The sequence below is a fragment of the Salmo salar genome, chromosome 01 (genome assembly GCF_965601325.2).
Source record: "Salmo salar chromosome 01, fSalSal1, whole genome shotgun sequence".
NCBI classification, from domain to species: domain Eukaryota; kingdom Metazoa; phylum Chordata; class Actinopteri; order Salmoniformes; family Salmonidae; genus Salmo; species Salmo salar.
The window spans coordinates 96,121,722-96,143,038 of NC_138291.1; the positions used below are offsets into that span (position 1 = coordinate 96,121,722).

Sequence of the window (21,317 nt, forward strand, 5' to 3'; positions counted from 1 at the left end):
AACCTTGAAGATGTGTGCTTTGAGGATGTGGTGTCCCAGTTCGATGGTCTGCTGTCGGTTCAGCTTGGTCTCCTGGCGAGAAAACCAGAAGGCTAGCAGGGTGTGGCCACTCCTACAGAGAGACAGGAGGAACACCATAAGCTACTGAACAAAAAAAGATTAGGGTTAAGGTTAGAGTTAACCTCTCTTGGGTAGGGGGCTGTATTTTGAATTTTGGATGAATGAGGTGCCCAATGTAAACTGCCTGTTACTCAGGCCCAGAAGCTAGGATATGCATATGCATGGTAGAATTGGATAGAAAACACTCTAAAGTTTACAAAACTGTTAAAATAATGTCTGTGAGTATAACAAAACTGATATGGCAGGCGAAACCCGAGAAAAATCCATCCAGGAAGTGGAATATTTTTGATGTGGGTACTTTCTATTGAATGCCTATACTGTATGTATTTGGATAGGACCCAAATTGCAGTTCCTATGGCTTCCACTAGATGTCAACCGTCTTTAGACATTGTTTCAGGCTTGTATTCTGAAAAACGAGGAAGAATGAGAGCATTTTCTATGTGGCATGCAGAATGAAGCAGAGCTAGTTTGCGCGCGTGACCGATAGCGCGCCCTTCGTTCTTTTTCTTTTCTATTGAAGACTCTATTGTCCGGTTGAAATATTATCAATTATTTAGACAATTGACAACCTGAGGATTAATTATAAACATTATAAACACATGTTTCGACGATCTTTACCGGTGCTATTAGGATGTACTCGTCTGCATGTCGTGACCGCCTTTGATCCAGTGGATTACTGAACAAAACGGGTTCGTTAGGGTTAAGGTTAGAGTTAGGGTTAGGGTTTTAGAGTTAGGGTTTTAGAGTTAGGGTTTTAGGGTTAGGGTTTTAGGGTTAGGGTTTTAGGGTTAGGGTTTTAGAGTTGGGGTTGGGGTTAGAGTTTTAGAGCTAGGGTTAGGAGTTGGACTTGGGGTTGGGGTTAGGGTTTTAGAGCTAGGGTTAGGGTTGGGGTTGGGGTTAGGGTTAGAGTTTTAGAGCTAGGGTTAGGGTTAGGAGTTGGGGTTGGGGTTAGGGTTTTAGAGCTAGGGTTAGGGTTGGGGTTAGGGTTAGAGTTTCGGAGCTAGGGTTAGGGTTAGGAGTTGGACTTGGGGTTGGGGTTAGGGTTTTAGAGCTAGGGTTAGGGTTGGGGTTAGGGTTAGAGTTTTAGAGCTAGGGTTAGGGTTAGGAGTTGGGGTTGGGGTTAGGGTTAGAGTTTTAGAGTAAGGGTTAGAGTTTTAGAGTTAGGGTTAGAGTTTTAGAGTTAGGGTTAGGGTTAGAGTTTTAGAGTTAGACTCAGAGTTATGGGTTAGGGTTAGTAGATAGTTAGTTAAAATGTTGTTGACAGTTAGTTGAACATCTACAAAGCATATATTTGGCACACTCCTAATAAAGTGGTACCACACTATTGGCTAGCTTCACTGTCAAAATACACTTAATTTCATTAACCTTTTAAACGGGTGGGAATTGGCCTATACGGATAAGGCTAAATTGAAATGTCATTATAGCATGTTACTGTACAGCCACTGAGCTCTGACCTCATTATAGCATGTTATTGTACAGCCACTGAGCTCTGACGTCATGTATTGCATGTTACTGTTCAGCCATTGGGCTCTGACATCATTGTAACATGTTACTGTACAGCAACTGAGCTCTGACGTCATGTATAGCATGTTACTGTACAGCCACTGAGCTCTGACATCATTGTAACATGTTACTGTACAGCAACTGAGCTCTGACGTCATGTATTGCATGTTACTGTACAGCCACTGAGCTCTGACATCATTGCAACATGTTACTGTACAGCAACTGAGCTCTGACGTCATGTATAGCATGTTACTGTACAGCCACTGAGCTCTGACATCATTGTAACATGTTACTGTACAGCAACTGAGCTCTGACGTCATGTATTGCATGTTACTGTACAGCCACTGAGCTCTGACATCATTGCAACATGTTACTGTACAGCAACTGAGCTCTGACGTCATGTATTGCATGTTACTGTACAGCCACTGGGCTCTGATGTCATTATAGAATGTTACTGTACAGCCACTGGGCTATGATGTCATTATAGAATGTTACTGTACAGCCATTGAGCTCTGATGTCATTATAGAATGTTACTGTACAGCCACTTGGCTATGGTGTCATTATAGAATGTTACTGTACAGCCACTGAGCTCTGATGTCATTATAGAATGTTACTGTACAGCCACTTGGCTATGACGTCATTATAGCATGTTACTGTACAGGCACTGAGCTCTGACGTCAAAATAATGTTACTGTACAGCAACTGAGCTGTGACGTCATGTATAGCATGTTACTGTACAGCAACTGAGCTCTGATGTCATTATAGCATGTTACTGTACAGCAACTGAGGTCTGACATTATTAAAGCATGTTACTGTACATCCACTGAGCTCTGACGTCATTATAGCATGTTACTGTACAGCAACTGAGCACTGATGTCATGTATAGCATGTTACTGATACAGCCACTGAGCTCTGACATCATTATAGCATGTTACTGTACAGCCACTGAGGTCTGACATTATTAAAGCATGTTACTGTACAGCCACTGAGCTCTGACGTCATTGTAGCAAGTTACTGTACAGCAACTGAGCACTGATGTCATGTATAGCATGTTACTGTACAGCCACTGAGCTCTGACGTCATTATAGCATGTTACTGATACAGCCACTGAGCTCTGACATCATTATAGCATGTTACTGTACAGCCACTGAGGTCTGACATTATTAAAGCATGTTACTGTACAGCCACTGAGCTCTGACGTCATTGTAGCAAGTTACTGTACAGCAACTGAGCACTGATGTCATGTATAGCATGTTATTGTACAGCCACTGAGCTCTGACGTAATTGTAGCATGTTACTGTACAGAAACTGAGCACTGATGTCATTATAGCATGTTACTGTACAGCAACTGAGCTCTGACGTCATTATAGCATATTACTGTACAGCCACTGAGCTCTGACGTCATTGTAGCATGTTACTGACAGCGACTGAGCTCTGACGTCATTATAGCATGTTACTGTACAGCCACTGAGCTCTGACATCATTGTAGCATGTTACTGTACAGCCACTGAGCACTGATGTCATTATAGCATGTTACTGTACAGCCACTGAGCTCTGACATCATTGTAGCATGTTACTGTACAGCCACTTAGCTCTGATGTCATTATAGAATGTTACTGTACAGCCACTGGGCTATGATGTCATTATAGAATGTTACTGTACAGCCACTGGGCTATGATGTCATTATAGAATGTTACTGTACAGCCACTGAGCTCTGATGTAATTATAGCATGTTACTGTACAGGCACTGAGCTCTGACGTCAAAATAACATGTTACTGTACAGCCACTGAGCTCTGACGTCATTATAGCATGTTACTGTACAGCCACTGAGCTCTGACGTCAGTATAGCATGTTACTGTACAGCAACTGAGCTCTGATGTCAGTATAGCATATTACTGTACAGCCACTGAGCTCTGACGTCATTATAGCATGTTACTGTACAGCCACTGAGCTCTGACATCATGTAAAGCATGTTACTGTATAGCCACTGAGGTCTGACATTATTAAAGCATGTTACTGTACAGCCACTGAGCTCTGACGTCATTGTAGCATGTTACTGTACAGCCACTGAGCACTGATGTCATTATAGCATGTTACTGTACAGCCACTGAGCTCTGCCGTCGTTATAGCATGTTACTGTACAGGCACTGATCTCTGACATAATGTATATCATGTATTATACAGACACTTAGCACTGATGTCATTATAGCATGTTACTGTACAGCCACTGAGCTCTGCCGTCATTATAGCATATTACTGTACAGCCACTGAGCTCTGAAGTCATTATAGCATGTTACTGTACATCCATTGACCTCTGACATCATTATAGCATATTACTGTACAGCCACTGAGCTCTGACATCATTATAGCATGTTACTGAACAGCTACTGAGCTCCAATTTAGGCATTTATCAGTGTCCAAATCTGCCATTGTCAACCTGTATACGGGTACGAGTGTAAAGGGCGTTACATACTGTAGGTCAGACCATTTGAACAGCTGCAAACACCACTTTAATGACTTTACCATACCACACACACATTATCTACATTGTCACTAGGCATTAGCCAGTGAGAGACCAGTTTCCAAGATACGGTAACGCCAAGATTAGGGTTTCAAAGACTATGGTTCCAGTAGCTTTCCCCAAATCCTCAGGTTTTCCAGAAATCCTGGTTGAAGGATTTTTCCTCCTGATTCCAGGAATCTTCTAACCGGGATTTATGGAAACCTAAGAATTTGGGAAAATTTCCCAGAATTGTGTTACCCTATCCAAGACTATACCAGTCTCTTGGACAGTACCCCTCCTCTCCACACACACACCCCAGCAGACCCGTCCACCCCCTGACCTGGGTTCACAGAGGAACTTGGTCTTCTCCCCCTCCTCCCTCCAGATCAGCCACTCTCTGAATGATGGGTGAACAAACATCCTGGTCCCATCCCTTCTCTTGACCAGGAACATGGCCAGGTTGTCTACGCGCTGTGTGAAGTCCTCCCAGTCCAGCGTGCCCTGCAGCAAAGAGGGTGAAACCAAGAGAGTTAGCTTGTTAGCTGTTCACATGCCCAGATGCTTTGCTAAGGCTGTTCTTCTTCACAGGCCCTATTGTTGCTAACCGGTATACAGCTAGTGTTAGCATGGTGGGCTCCAAAATTACTGGCACCCCTGACTGGCAATGCACAAACAATACTTAAAAAAATATTAACAATATAATTATAGAGATAAACTCAAAATACCAACATGTGAGAAATAATGTATTTTATTAACGTTTCAATGGAACCCACCAAAATAATTTATTGATTTAATTAAAAATCAATGTCCTCCAAATCAAGGTTTCACAATTAATGGCACCCTTAAAGATTATTGTACATAACATCTACCGAAATTAAACCAATAATTAAATTCCACTTATTTAAGTTTATCTACGTCTTAAGGAACTATATTGAGCCATTACGTCACTTCCTGTTTTACTAGGGTATAAAAATGAGGTAACACACATACAATATCCCTTTGTCATCCAACACCATGAAGAAAACAAAAGAACTGGCAGTTCAAAAGAGACAGATGGTCGTAGACCTTCATAATAAAGGTTAGTTAAATAAATACCTAGTTAAAGGTTAAATTTTAAAAAAGTAAAAAATCTGGTAATGGCTAGCAATTCTAAAACAAAATCTAAAGATATGGAACAGTTGAAAACCTCACGGGTAGAGGACGCAAATGCATTTTGCCCCCCAGGATAGGGAGGAGGATGGTGAGAAGCAACAAAATCCCCAAGAATCACTGTGAAAGATTTGCAGGCCTTGGTGGCGTCTTGGGGTCACCAGGTTTCAAAAAGCACCATCAGACGCCACCTCCACAACCACAGGCTCTTTGGAAGGGTTGCCAGAAGAAAGCCCTTTCAGACACCAAGACACAGACGCAAGCGCGTGGAGTTTGCCAAACGCCATTTAAATTATGACTGGAAGAAGGTGCTCAGGTCAGATGAGACCAAAATTGAACGTTTTGGTCAGATACAGCATCGGCATGTTTGGCGTTGAAACAGAGCTGCATACAAGGAGAGGCACCTCATACCCATGGTGAAATATGGTGGTGGGTCAGTGATGCTTTGGGGCTGTTTTAATTCCAGAGGTCCAGGGGCACTGGTTAAGATTGATGGCATAATAAATTCCACCAAGTATCAGGCAATTTTGGCTGACAATCTGGTTGCCTCTGCCAGAAAGCTGGGATTTGGCCGTAGGTGGACTTTTCAACAAGACCAAAACATACCTCAAGATCCACACAGAAATGGTTCTGTGACAACAAAATCAATGTTCTGCCATGGCCATCTCAGTCACCGGACCTCAATCCAATCGAAAACGTGTGGGCTGAGTTGAAGAGGGTAGTTGATAAGCGCAAACCCAAGAATATGAAGGATATTGAAAGGATCTGCATAGAGGAATGGTCCAAAATCCCTCCAAATGTGTTCCTTAACCTTGTCAAACATTACATGAAAAGACTCCATGCTGTGCCAATAATTATGAAACCTTGATTTTGGTGACATTTATTTTGTATTAAATAATTGTATATTTTGTTTGGTTCCATTGAAACATTAATAAAGTACAGTATTTCTCACATGTTGGTATTTTGAGTTTCTCTCTATAATTATATTGTTTATATTTGTTAAAGTATTATTTGTGCATTGCCAGTCAGGGGTGCCAGTCATTTTGGAGCCCACTGTAAGTGTTGTGATGTGTGATTTGTCCTATATTGTTATTTAAATTATGGTGTATTTTTAATCCCAGCCCCCGTTCCCGCAGGAGGCCGTCATTGTAAATAAGAATTTGTTCTTAACTGACTTGCCTAGTTAAATAAAGTTTCAATAAAATTAATAAATAAAAGTGGGACATGTTTTCCTATGGGAAATGCTAACAGTTTCCTGTCTGATTAATACGTGTATTTGCCTGCAGGGAGCCAGCATTGATAGCCTGGTAGATCTGTTCGTCAGTGAGGGGGTGGAGGGACGCCACAGCCACGTTGAGTAGGGGGAGGGCCCGTTCGAAGGAAGACTGTGTAGGGAAACGCATGTTGCACTGCAACAGGTACACCTCAACCAGATTGACAGGCACCACCTGGGATCAATGAATCAATCCGTTAATTGATCAGTCAGTCAGTCAATCAATCGGTCATTATTATAGCACATTTCTTAGATAGGGAGTGCAATAAAATGGCACATATAATTAAAATTAGGAATAAAATTAACAAGACAAAAATAAAACTTAGGCAATACAATGTAGTGTAAATGGCAGGCTGACCTTGTAGCTGGAGCTCTTGAGGACCAGGTACCCCTTCTCTATAAGGTCAAAGGTGAGTTTGAGGTAGAGATAGGAGCCCTGGCTGAGGGCCTTGAGGTGGGCTGAGAGCTTGCCGAAGGTGGTGTTGTCCATCTTGCCGTTGAGAGAGATGTTGTTCTGTATCTCAGGACTGCTGTGGATGCGGTGCAGGATGTAACCCTGTAAGTCCTGGTCTATTGCATCATTCTCCTCTAGACCATCCACAGAGATATGGTGGAATGGGAGAAGCTTGGTGATCTCCTATAGGAGGGAAGTAAGGGAGGGGAGAGGGGAGAAGGAGGAGGAGGAAGAGGAGGGGAATGATGGAGGAAGGAGAGGAGGATGAGGAGGAGAGAGAAGGAGAGAGGAGGATGAAGATGAATGGAAAAAGAATGCGGGAAGAAGGGATAAATGGAGAAACAAGATGGGAGAGAGGAGAATGAAGGTGGGTTGAAGAAGAAAAAAAGGTGGGAGGGAAAGAGAGGTGGAACAAGATATAGAAGCCATCTAGGATCTTCCACTGATGTCAATCTATTGACAATCTCTATCAAAAGAAAATTATACTTTTTTCGGACAACAGTAACCATGTTTCATCCAGTTGTTAATGCAAATAAAGTCACACCCTATAAAAAAAAAATAATGACAGCTCTGATGGAAACAGGAAGTTTCGGTACAATTTTATAAATGCTGACAGATAATTTGTTCATTCGACATGGTGTGATCTGTTTGTGTCGGTAAAATTGCGGTGGAAACGCCTTTATGCGCAAATATTTAAGTCTGAAGTTTACATACCGTACACTTAGGTTGGAGTCATTAAAACTTGTTTTCAACCACTCCACAGATTTCTTGTTAACAAACTATAGTTTTGGCAAGTCGGTTAAGACATCTACTTTGTGCATGACACAAGTTTATTTTTCCAACAGTTGTTAACAGACAGATTATTTCACTTATAATTCACTGTATCACAATTCCAGTGTCAGAAGTTTACATACACTAAGTTGACTGCGCCTTTAAACAGCTTGGAACGTTCCAGAAAATGATGTCATGGCTGTAGAAGTTTCTGATAGGCGAATTGACATAATTTGAGTCAATTGTAGGTGTACCTGTGGATGTATATCAAGGCCTACCTTCAAATTCAGTGCCTCTTTGCTTGACATCATGTAAAAATCAACAAAAAATTTGTCAGACCTCAGAAAAAAATGGTAGTCCTCCACAAGTCTGGTTCATCCTTGGGAGAAATTTCTAAATGCCTGAAGGTACCACGTTCATCTGTACAAACAATAGTACGCAAGTATGAACACCATGGGACCACGCAGCCATCATACCGCTCAGGAAGGAGACGCGTTCTGTCTCCTAGAGATGAACGTACTTTGGTGTGAAAAGTGCAAATCAATCCCAGAACAACAGCAAAGGACCTTGTGAAGACACTGGAGGAAACAGGTACAAAAGTATCTATATCCACAGTAAAACGAGTCATATATCGACATAACCTGAAAGGCCGCTCAGCAAGGAGCGGCCTTTCCAAAACTGCTCCAAAACCGGCATAAAAAAGCCAGACTACGGTTTTCAACTGCACATGGGGACAAAGATCGTACTTTGTAGAAATGTCCTCTGGTCTGATGAAACAAAAATAGAACTGTTTGGCTATAATGACCATCGTTATGTTTGGAGGAAAAAGGGGGAGGCTTGCAAGCCGAAGAACACCATCCCAATGGTGAAGCATGGGGGTGGCAGCATCATGTTGTGGGGGTGCTTTGCTGCAGGAGGGACTGGTGCACTTCACAAAATAGATGGCATCATGAGAAAGGGAAATTATGTGGATATATTGAAGCAACATCTCAAGACATCAGTCAAGAAGTTAAAGCTTGGTCGCATACTTCCAAAGTTGTGGCAAAATGGCTGAAGGACAACAAAGGCAAGGTATTGGAGTGGCCATCACAAAGCCCTGACCTCAATCCTATAGAAAATGTGTGGGCAGAACTGAAAAGGTGTGTGCGAGCAAGGAGGCCTACAAACCTGACCCAGTTACACCATCTCTGTCAGGAGGAATGGGCCAAAATTCACCCAACTTATTGTGGGAAGCTTGTAGAAGGCTACCCGGAACGTTTGACCCAAGTTAAACAATTTAAATGCAATACTACCAAATACTAATTGAGTGTATATAAACTTCTGACCAACTGGGAATGTGATGAAAGAAATAAAAGCTGAAATAAATCCTTCTCTCTACTATCAATCTGACATTTCACATTCTTAAAATGAAGTGGGGATCCTAACTGACCTAAGACAGGGAATTTTTACTAGGATTAAATGTCAGGAATTGTGAAAAACTGAGTTTAAATGTATTTGGCTAAGGTGTATGTAAACTTCCGACTTCAACTGTAAATAATATACATCATATCGAAGTAAACGTTGGAGTCACGCGATGATATGTTGTGTGGTTCTCCCACTATGACTCAGGAAAGCATGCAGTTTATTAGGCTAAATATGAAAGAAGTTATGAACTTCACAGGGTGGTGAAAGTGCAAGGTGATGAGCTTGATGCTCCTTTCCAATAAATATCGAGGGTCACATTCTGGTGACATGATGATCAATGCTTGGCTGACGTTGGAGAAATACAAATAGTCTTGATTTTATCCATAATATTCTCATCATGTAGGTTAGGTAGCCTACCCACACCGTATCTGTAAGCTGTTGGCTAGAGCACATGTACCAAGACCAGAGCAGGCACATTTGTTATTTAACCCAACAGTTTTTTTGTAACAGAATTACCGGTAGAGTTGAAAATGCTATAGATTTTTATTCACTACATGAAAACTTAAGCGAAGAAGTACATTTTGTGTCACTACGTCATCACACACTGATTTTTATCATCAACAAGTGAATAAGGTGGAAACACACCACTGGTAGGAAAATGTGCATATTTTCTTAATGCGGATTCTAGATTATTCGCATGAAAACCTTTCGCCAATTGTATGGAAACGTAGCTAGTGTTCATGTTGTTTCTTTTTAGGGGCCTCTTATTAGAAAGGTAGAGGACTGTATCTAATGAGTCTACCTGCAATGTGGTCCTGACCGTGACCACCAGTTTGAGCCAGTGGGGAAACAAGCTGATGGTTTTGCTGAGGAAGGAGACGATGGTGTCTCCGTAGTCAGGCTTGTGGAACTCTGCTTCATTTAGCCCATCTATCAGGATGACCAGGTCTTCTTCAGAGGCGATCTTCCTCTCTGGAAAAACACAGAGAAAATAGTCAATATTGACCAAAACAATCTGACTGCAAATGTTCGGCCTAATGTACTCAGACCTTTATTGCTGAAATCAAGAATACATACACTATATACGCAAAAGTATGTGGACAGCCCTTCAAATTAGTGACTTTCAATGTGGCACCATCATAGGATGCTACATTTTCAACAAGTCAGTTCGTCATATTTATGCCCTGCTAGAGCTGCCCCGGTCAAATGTATGTGCTGTTATTGTGAAGTGGAAATATCTAGGAGTAACAAGTGGTAGGCCACACAAGCTCACAGAACGGGACCGCCGAGTGCTGAAGTACATAGCACGTAAAAATTGTCTGTCCTCGGTTGCAACACTCACTACCGAGTTCCAAACTGGCTCTGGAAGCAACGTCAGCACAATAACTGTTCGTCGGAAGTTTCCATGGCCAAGCAGCAACACACAAGCATAAGATCACCATGTGCAATACCAAGCGCCGGTTGGAGTGGTGTAAAGCTCGCCACCATTGGACTCTGGAGCAGTAGAAACGCGTTCTTTGGAATGATGAATCACGCTTCACCATCTGGCAGTCGAGTGGATGAATCTGGGTTTGGCGGATGCCAGGAGATCGCTACTGTACCTGGCTCAATGCATAGTGCCAACTGTAAAGTGTGGTGGAGGAGGAATAATGGTCTGGGGATGTTTTTCATGGTTCAGGCTAGGCCCCTAAGTTCCAGTGGAGGAAAATCTTAACGCTACAGCATACAATGACATTGTAGACGATTTTGTGCTTCCAACTTTGTGGCAACAGTTTGGGGAAGGCCCTTTCCTGTTTCAGCATGACAATGCCCCTGTGCACAAAGTGTGGTCCATACATGAATGATTTGTCGAGATCATGTGGAAGAACTTGACTGGCCTGCACAAAGCCCTGACCTCAACCCCATCGAACAACTTTGGGATGAATTGGAATGCTGACTGTGAGCCAGGCCTAATCGCCCAACATCAGTGCCCGACCTCACTAATGCTCTTGTGGCTGAATGGAAGCAAGTCCCCGCAGAAATGTTCCAACATTAAAAAAAATTATTTCACCTTTTTTTAACCAGGGCCTATAGGGCACTACTTTTAACCAGGACCTATAGGGTTCTGGTCCAAAATAGTGCAATATATAGCTAATAGGGTGCCATTTGCGATGCAGACCAGAACTCACCTTTGTAGAGAGCATCCAGGGTTCCTAGAACTCCTAGTAGAGTTATCTATGATAGTTATCTAAGGGTGTATAATAGCAGCAGATAATAGCAGCAGAGAGTTGTATCACCTTTGTAGAGGACATCCAGGGGTTCTAGAACTCCTCTTCTGAAGGAGGCCAGGGGATCCTTAACACAGGAGCGTAGACTGAGAATACTCTGTAGGTGTGGCTCCCGGAGCAGCAGCTCTCTGTAGGCGATGAGCTGCGGCGAGCGACACAGCAACGCTGCCACGTTGTGGACAAACTCCGGCACCAGGCACGTGTAGGCGTTGTCTGCCTGGCAGTAGTGGTACGCCACCACCTGGGGCGATAGAGAGGGGGATACGCGATAGTCAGGTCAGTAAAATGGGATGGAAAATACAATATTGGGTTATGTTCATAAGGGCACACTGTAAAAAAAAACTTTCCACAAAATGTGAAAAATAAAATGAGCATTTCTTATTGATACAGGAAGTCCCTCAACGTTTTACTCTTTCTTTCTTCAGATTGGTGCTTAATGAACACGACCCTGTTTTCTATGTTTTGACAATGGGAATCAGGTTTTATAAACTGGCGCTGCTACAATGGGGATGGGAATTAGGCTGGGAATGATGCTGGGGAGAGGGATGTGTGATGGGGCTGGGAATGGTGCTGGGGAGAGGGATGTGTGATGGGGCTGGGAATGGTGCTGGGGAGAGGGATGTGTGATAGGGTTGGGAATGTGGCTGGGAATGGTGCTGGGGAGAGGGATGTGTGATAGGGTTGGGAATGGGGCTGGGAATGGTGCTGGGGAGAGGGATGTGTGATGGGGCTGGGAATGGTGCTGGAGAGAGGGATGTGTGATAGGGTTGGGAATGGGGCTGGGTATGCGGCTGGGGAGAGGGATGGGCTGGGGATGGGAGGGGTGGGAATGGGTCTGGGGTTGGGGTTGGGAGGGTTGGGAATGGGACTGGAAATGGGGCTGGGGCGAGGGATGGGGCTGGGGAGAGGGAAGGGGCTGGGGCTGGGGAGAGTGATGGGGCTGGGGTGAGTGATGGGGCTGGGAGGGGGCTGGAAGAGGGTTGGGAATGGGGCTGGGAATAGGGCTGGGTAGGGGGGTGGGTTGGGAATGGGCCTGGGTAGGGGGGTGGGGCTGGGGATGGGGCTGGAGATGGGGTTGGAGGTGGGGCTGGAGGCGGGGCTTGATGTGGGGCTACAAATGGCATCTGTCACCCCTGTTTAGGGTTTAGGGAAGGGGAGACTGGGGCTATGGTGTGATGATGTGAGTGTTGTGGGGATTTAGGGAAGCCACTTAGCACCTACATCAGTCATACCTTATTTAACAGTCTAGACAGGTTCATAAATGTTAACAAGTTTACTCCAGAGAAAAGGTTGTAAGAATGTTTATAGACCCTTAATGGATATCTGTAATCTAAAGAGCCTTGCGTACTGATGTCTCAAATGTGAAACTTGAAACTGTTCCAATATCCACACTAGCGGGCCACTTACTATGAAGTTGGACATGCATTTTAAGTGGTTTGCTAGCTAGACAATGAGGGTATAATCTTTTTTGGAGGTTTTATATTTTTTTACCTGAGATGCCAGTCTCCTCATGGTCTCCTCCTGGCGTGGTCTCATCTCGGGGGTCCCGGGACAGCTGCCCCCTCCCAGGGTACCTGTGCTGTGGGACGGCTGGGGCTGGGTAAGGGGGAGCTCTCCATCTGAGGAAACGCATAGAAGGAAGAGGGTTTAACCAATGTCATGTTTGTCAAACCATTATTGTATTACCTTAAAGGGGATATCTGCGTTTCAAACAATAACAAAGCGGATATGCCACCTCTGTTTTGGTGAACAGAAATGTTTTTAAGAAACTTTATTGAAAGATGGTGTGGTCATTTTAACATCACTCTCTGATAGTAGGTATCTGAGCCTACGTTTGGGTGAGGTCTGCGGAGAGTCAGAGGCCGTCTGTCTCATGCGTGTTCCGTGGCAACTCAGCGCCACCAGACGAGAGATGATGGCCGTCTTGCCGTAGCCGATGTTGCCCACAATAACCACACCGCGGTTGGTGCTGTTTTTGCCACTGTTGAGATGGGCGTCGACCTCCTGGAACAGCCAATCACGGCCGGTAAAGATGGAGTCCATGGTGATGCTGGGCACCTCGAAGAGGAGGGGCTTCAGGGAGATGTCAGGTGGCCGGTACGGGGCGAACCGCACTGGAGAGGGAGAGCGGGAGGATGACAGTTAAAATGGTTGCCACCATTACATTGAGATACATGAGTGTGCATGACCTACGGTGAGTCCTGACTGTCATGGGACTGCCTCAGGGTTAGGTAGGTTACTTTATTTTTGATCTTGTCTCCTCAACCCGCCCGCTTAACCCGGAAGCCAGCTGCTCCAATGTGTCTGAGGAAACACTGTTCACCTGCCGACTGAGGTCAGCCTGCAGGCGCCTGGCACGCCACAAGGAGTCGCTAGAGCACGATGAGCCAAGTAGCCAAACCCTCCCCTAACCCACACGACGCTGGGCCAATTGTGCAGCGCCCTATGGGACTCCCGATCACGGCCGGTTGTGAAACAGCCCGGGATCGAACCAAGGTCTGTAGTGACACCTCTATCACTGCGATGCAGTGCCTTGGACCGCTGCGCCACTCGGGAGGCCCGGTAGGTTACTTTCTAAATGTAATCCGTTACAGTTACTAGTTACCTGTCCAAAATTGCAATCAGTAACGTAACTTTTGGATTACCCAAACTCAGTAACATAATCTGATTACTTTCCCCCTAAAACATTTGCAGTTTCACTGTCATTATGGGGTATTGTGTGTAGCTGGGTGAGATGTTTTTTTTTTAAATCCATTTTGAATTCAGGCTGTAACACAACAAAATGTGGAATAAGTCAATGGGTGGAGCTATCTGGAACTACTTGGAACTATAGGGAGCTACAGTGGCAAGAAAAAGTATGTGAACCCCTTTGGAATTACCTGGATTTCTACATAAATTGGTCATATAATTTGATCTGATCTTCATCTAAATCACAACAATAGACAAACACAGTCAGCTTAAACTAATAACACACAAACAATTATACGTTTTCATGACTTTATTGAACACACCGTATAAACATTCACAGTATAGGGTGGAAAAAGTATGTGAACCCTTGGATTTAATAACTGGTTGACCCTCTTTTGGCAGCAATAACCTCAACCAAACGTTTTCTGTAGTTGCGGATCAGACCTGCACAACGGTCAGGAGGAATTTGGACCATTCCTCTTTACAAAACTGTTTCAGTTTATGTCTGGTTCTTGGGAAGTCTGGCGTGAACCACTGTCTTGAGGTCATGCCACAGCATCTCAATCGGGTTGAGGTCAGGACACTCCAGAAGGCGTATTTTATTCTCTTGAAGCCATTCTGTTGATTTACTTCTGTGTTTTGGGTCGTTGTCCTGTTACATCACCCAACTTCTGTTGAGCTTCAATTGGTGGACAGATAGCCTTACATTCTCCTGCAAAAAGGCTTGATAAACTTGGGAATTCATTTTTCGGTCGATACCTTGGTATCAAAATATATATTTAACATTTTGTTAATATTAAGACAAATATTTTAGATTTGAGATTGTACCATCTTTCAAGAATCACTGAAACACTGCTGGCTTTCCACTGGTTGCAAAAACAATGATTTGATAGGCAGCTTAAACCTCTTCAGTTCAACCATTATTGGGTTAGGATATACATATACATTTGTGAACAGCCATCCACAACAATCTGTAAGGCACAAATAGCTAAATAAGAGAGCAGCAGTGTGATTCACATCACTGCATTATGAGGATATGAATACCAAGTGAACACCCATAGGTCACACCACTGCTGTCCTCCTTACCTCCATGCGTTTATTGATGTTGGATAATCTTTGGAAACTGACAGCAGTCACACCATTGGAAGACAGCTTGGACTGTAGCCCCCAAAAAAGCCTATTCCTGCTCTTTTCCCACGATCCATCAACACATGTGGTGCGTCATCATAGTGGTCTCTGACTTGTGGTCGGACTCGCTCAGGTGGAACAAACTTAAACTAAACCCATTAGTTCCTGCAAGGCAGCAGCTACTCTTCCTGGGGTTTGTTATGGATCCCTATTAGTTCCTGCCAAGGCAGCAGCTACTCTTCCTGGGGTTTGTTATGGATCCCTATTAGTTCCTGCCAAGGCAGCAGCTACTCTTCCTGGGGTTTGTTATGGATCCCTATTAATCCCTGCCAAGGCAGCAGCTACTCTTCCTGGGGTTTGTTATGGATCCCTATTAGTTCCTGCCAAGGCAGCAGCTACTCTTCCTGGGGTTTGTTATGGATTCCTATTAGTTCATGCCAAGGCAGCAGCTACTCTTCCTGGGGTTTATTATGGCCAGCAGCTACTCTTCCTGTGGTTTATTATGGTCAGCAGCTACTCTTCCTGTGGTTTATTATGGTCAGCAGCTACTCTTCCTCTGATTGATTATGGTCAGCAGCTACTCTTCCTGGGGTTTATTATGGTCAGCAGCAACTCTTCCTGGGGTTTGTTTAAGGCAATACAGATTTAAAACATTACACTTCCCAACACATTAATACACATTACTACAACATATCTACAACACATTAATACACATTACTACAACATATCTACAACACATTAATACACATTACTACAACATATCTACAACACATTAATACACATTACTACAACATATCTACAACACATTAATACACATTACTACAACATATCTACAACACATTAAAACACATTACTACAACATATCTACAACACAAAATCTATGTGTACATGTGAATAGAGTGTGTGTGTTAGCATGTGTGTGTATGCGTGTGTCTGTTCCTGTGTGTGTGTGTCTCTTCACAGTCCCCGCTTTTCCATAAAGTTTATTAGTTACTTGATGTGGAATAGAGATCCATGTAGCCATAGCTCTATGTAGTACTGTCAAATCAATTCAAATTGTATTTGTCACATGCGCCGAATACAACAGGTGTAGGTAGACCTTACGGTGAAATGCTTACTTACAAGTCCTTAACCAACAATGCAGTTCAAAAAATAGAGTTAAGAAAATATAAACTGAAAATAAATCAATCAAATCAAAAAGTAACATAAGAAAATTACATAATAATGTGGCTATATACAGGGTGTACCGGTACTGAGTCAATGTGCGGGGGTACAGGTTAGTCAAGGTAATTTGTAAAGTGGGGGTCAATGATTTGGCCATTTGATTAATTGTTCAGCAGTCTTACGGCTTGGGGGTAGAAGATGTTAAGGAGGCTTTTGGTCCTAGACTTGGTGCTCCGGTAGCGCTTGCCATGCGGTAGCAGAGAGAAGAGTCTATGACTTGGGTGACTGGAGTCTTTGACAATTTATTGGGCCTTCCACTCACACCGCCTAGTGTATAGGTCCTGGATGTCATGAAGCTTGGCCCCAGTGATGTACTGGGCCGTACGCACTACCCTATGTAGCTCCTTACGGTTAGATACCGAGCAGTTGCCATACCAGGCGGTGATGCAACTGGTCAGGATGCTCTCGATGGTGCAGCTGTAGAACTTTTTGAGGATGTAGGGACCCATGCCAAATCTTTTCAGTCTCCTGAGGGGGAAAAGGTGTTGTTGTGCCCTCTTCACAACTGTCTTGGTGTGTTTGGACCATGATAGTTTGTTGGTGATGTGGACACCAAGGAACTTGAAACTCTACACCCGCTCCACTTCAGCCCCGTCGATGTTAATGGGGGCCTGTTCGGCCCTCCTTTTCCTATAGTTCACAATCAGCTCCTTTGTTTTGCTCACATTGAGGGAGAGGTTGTTGTCCTGGCACCACATTGCAAGGTCTCTGACCTCCTGTCACGTCCTGACCCTTGTAAGAGGTAATTTGCCATAGTAGAGTGGTCAGGGCGTGGCAGGGGGGTTTGTTTTGTAGGTATTTTGGGTTTTCTGTTTCTATGTGGGTTTGTTCTAGTTATCATTTTCTATGTGTTGGTTTTCATGTTCGGCCGGGTATGGTTTCCAATCAGAGGCAGGTGTCTTTCGTTGTCTCTGATTGGAAGCCATACTTAGGCAGCCTGTTTTTCCTTTGGGGTTGTGGGTAGTTATTTTCCGTTTTGTCTGAGTACCTTATGGAACTGTTGTCTGTTGTTCTGTTATTTTGTTTGTGTTCTCGTGAAATAAAGTAAGAATGAGCACTCTACACGCTGCGCCTTGGTCCCCTTTCATCGACCGCTGTGACACCTCCTCCCTATAGACTGTGAAGAGACCTCTGGTGGCATGTCTTGTGGGGTATGCATGGGTGTCCGAGCTGTGTGCTAGTGGTTTAAACAGACAGCTCAGTGCATTCAGCATGTCAATACCTCTCGCAAATACAAGCAATGATGAAGTCAATCTGTCCTCCACTTTGAGCCAGGAGAGATTGACATGCATATTATTGTTAGCTCTCCATGTACATTTGAATGTCATTGAGAAAACAGAAATGTGTCAAAGATTTTGTTGTTGTTGTTGCAAACATCCTTTCTGAATTTAAAAGTAATCCTAGAAGTAATCATCTAGTTTTAAAAAAGTATCTGGAATCTGATTAGAATATTTTAGCTGTAATGGATTACAGTTTGTTTTTTGTAATCTGTTATTCCCAAACCCTGGACGACCTCCCACTGCTGTAATCACGTGGCAGAAAAGGGATTCAAGGGATGTATTTATTTTTTACACATAAAACCTGTCCTAACACAAATACTATTACTTTTCCTCACTAGGGGGATTAATTAGATAAACGTCTTTCTTCATCTGAACACATGTAGTATTAAAAAATGAATGGATGGAAACGATGGGGGAGTAATAGCAGCTGGGGATTTTAACACGGCTAATCTGAAAACAAGGCTCCCTAAATTTTATCAGCATATCGAATAGGCGACCCGGGCTGGTAAAATTCTGGATCATTGTTACTCTAACTTCCGCCGCATACAAAGCACTCCCTCGCCCTCCTTTCGGCAAAGGAGATAATCGTGGACTTCAGGAAACAGCAGAGGGAGCACCCCCCTATCCACATTGACAGGATAGTAGTGGAGAAGGTGGAAAGTTTTAAGTTCCTCGGTGTACACATCACGGACAAACTGAAATGGTCCACCCACACAGACAGCGTGGTGAAGAAGGCGCAACAGCGCCTCTTCAACCTCAGGAGGCTGAAGAAATGTGGCTTGTCACCTGAAACACTCACAAACTTTTACAGATGCACAATCGAGAGCATCCTGTCGGGCTGTATCACCGCCTGGTACGGCAACTGCTCCGCCCACAACCTCAAGGCTCTCCAGAGGGTAGTGAGGTCTGCACAACGCATCACCGGGGGCAAACTACCTGCCCTCCAGGACACCTACACCACCCGATGTCACAGGAAGGCCAAAAAGATCATCAAGGACAACAACCCCCCGAGCCACTGCCTGTTCACCCCGTTATCATCCAGAAGGCGAGGTCAGTACAGGTGCATCAAAGCGGGGACCGAGAGACTGAAAAACAGCTTCAATCTCAAGGACTGTTAAACAGCCATTACCAACATTGAGTGGCTGCCGCCAACATACTGACTCAAATCTCTAGCCACTTTAATAATTAAAAACTGGATGTAATAAATGTATCACTAGTCACTTAAAACAATGCCACTTTATATAACGTTTACATACCCTACATTACTCATCTCATTTGTATATACTGTACTCTATACCATCTATTGCATCTTGCCTATGCTGTTCGGCCATCGCTCACCCATATATTTATATGTACATATTCTAATTCCTTCCTTTACACTTGTGTATAAGGTAGTTGTTGTGAAATTGTTAGATTACTTGTTAGATATTACTGCATGGTCGGTACTAGAAGCACAAGCATTTCGCTACACTCGCATTAACATGTGCTAACCATGTATATGTGACAAATAAAATTTGATTTGATTTTATGTTTGGACTCAAATATGTCTGGAGATGAAAGAAGGACAACATCTAAACATGAGTACTACTTCTAAACATGAGTACTATTTCTAAACATGAGTACTACTTCTAAACATGAGTACGACTCCTAAACATGAGTACTACTTCTAAACATGAGTACTACTTCTGTGTCTCTCAGGACAGATTCCTTCTTAGGTCTAGGTTCATTTTTTCAGAATTTCCGCCTGATTGACATGCCCAAAGTAAACTGCCTGTTACTCAGGCCCAGATATATAATTGGTACCATTGGATAGAAAACACTTAGAAGTTTGTTGAAATTTTAAAATAATGTATGAGACTATAACACAATTGATATGTTAGGAGAAAATCCAAAGAAAAAACAACCAATTTTTTTTTTGTTGAGAGATCTCATGCTCTTACAATGGAAAGCTATGGGTCCTATGCAATTCCAGCTCCCAGATTGCAATTCCTATGGCTTCCACTAAATGTCAACAGTCTTTGTTCAAGGTTTGAGGCTTGTATCTTCCAAAACGAGGAAGAATTCTGAGTTTTGGTACTGGAAATCAGTCTGTGGGCGCGCGACGAAGTGGACGCGCACTTGCTAATTTTACTTTTCTATTTAACATACTTCTTTCCGTATGAAATATTATAGTTTAATTACATTTTAGGGTACCTGAGGATTAAATAGAAATGTAGTTGTTTTAACAAAGTTTAGCGGTTGCTTTTTGGATTCCTTTGTCTGCATGTTGAACTCAAATCGATGGTGCCAACTAAACAGACTTTTTGGGATAAAAATAAGGATTTTATCTAACAAAACAACCATGCATGTTGTAGCTGGGACCCTTTGGATTGCAAATCAGAGGAAGATTTTCAAAAAGTAAGTGATTATTTAATTGCTATTTGTGATTTTATGAAGCCTGTCCTGGTTGAAAAATATGTTGATGTGGGGCGCCATCCTCAAACAATCGCATGGCATGCTTTCGCTGTAAAGTCTATTGCCCTAACAAACTTTACAGTTAGCTGTGTTATCTGAAACAACATCACTAACATGTGCAACTAACCCACTAGTGGTGCTGAGGTGGCAACACATGTAACCAGACATGTAACCAGACATGTAACCAGTTAAAAGTAAAGTCAATTTACAGGGTTGAGCTTGCCAGGCGTGGTTGTTAGCAGAAGCTGAGAAAAACAGAGGAGGCAATGAGAGAACAGACAGGGGAACGGAGAGCATAACAAAATGGAATCTGGCAGCCGTGTGCCGTATGAGAGTGGTGCAGAGCAGGGTTGGGGTCAAAGGTCAATTACATTTGAATTCAGGAAATAACAGAAATTCCAATTCGAATGAAGAACTGGAATAGAGCTACACAATATCTAATAGCGGGTTTTTTTTATTTATTTTTTAACCAAATATTGCGATTGCAATTTGACTAGTGATATACACTCAAATCAAATTGGGAAAGGGAAAGGGGGATACCTAGTCAACTGAATGTATTCATCTGAAATGTGTCCTCTGCATTTAACCCTCTGAATCAAAGAGGTGTGGGGGGCTGCCTTAATCCACATCCACGTCTTCGACCGGGGAACAATGTATTGGTCACATACACATACTGAGCAGATGTTATTGCGGGTATAGCAAAATGCTTGTGTTCCTAGCTCCAGCAATGCAGTTTATTAGGTACACCAACCCGTTCACGAAAATGGTTTGCTCCTACAGACAGTGAGTTATGTGGCCGTGGCTTGCTATATAAAGCAGACAGACAGGCATTGAGGCATTCAGTTACTGTTAGATTGAACTTTAGAATGGGCAAAATGAGTGACCTAAGCGACTTCGAGTTTGGCAAGAATTGAATGGTAAGAATTGTGGAAGCTAACAGGCGGGCCACAAACAGACAAATAACGGCGCAGTACGACAGTGGTGCGCAGAACAGCATCTCAGAACGCACAACTCGTTGCTGCTTGTCACGGATGGACTATTGCAGCAGACAATCACATCAGATTCCACTCCTATTAGCTAAAAACAAGAAGAAGCAG

The 21,317-nt window shown here is 43.3% G+C and overlaps 1 protein-coding gene across 1 annotated transcript in view; it reads right to left on the minus strand.

Annotated features, from left to right (window-relative positions):
• The window catches only part of LOC106610487 (protein TANC2-like), a gene marked incomplete at its 5' end in the record, with an annotated part of 120,141 nt that overhangs the window by 28,195 nt on the left and 70,629 nt on the right, over window positions 1-21,317 (minus strand). Inside the window, 8 exons of the mRNA XM_045724542.2 lie at window positions 4-112; window positions 4,469-4,629; window positions 6,558-6,725; window positions 6,909-7,187; window positions 9,982-10,151; window positions 11,456-11,687; window positions 12,938-13,065; window positions 13,279-13,560. Coding sequence (XP_045580498.2) covers window positions 4-112; window positions 4,469-4,629; window positions 6,558-6,725; window positions 6,909-7,187; window positions 9,982-10,151; window positions 11,456-11,687; window positions 12,938-13,065; window positions 13,279-13,560 — 1,529 coding nt within the window. The remainder of the gene's footprint in view (window positions 1-3; window positions 113-4,468; window positions 4,630-6,557; window positions 6,726-6,908; window positions 7,188-9,981; window positions 10,152-11,455; window positions 11,688-12,937; window positions 13,066-13,278; window positions 13,561-21,317) is intronic.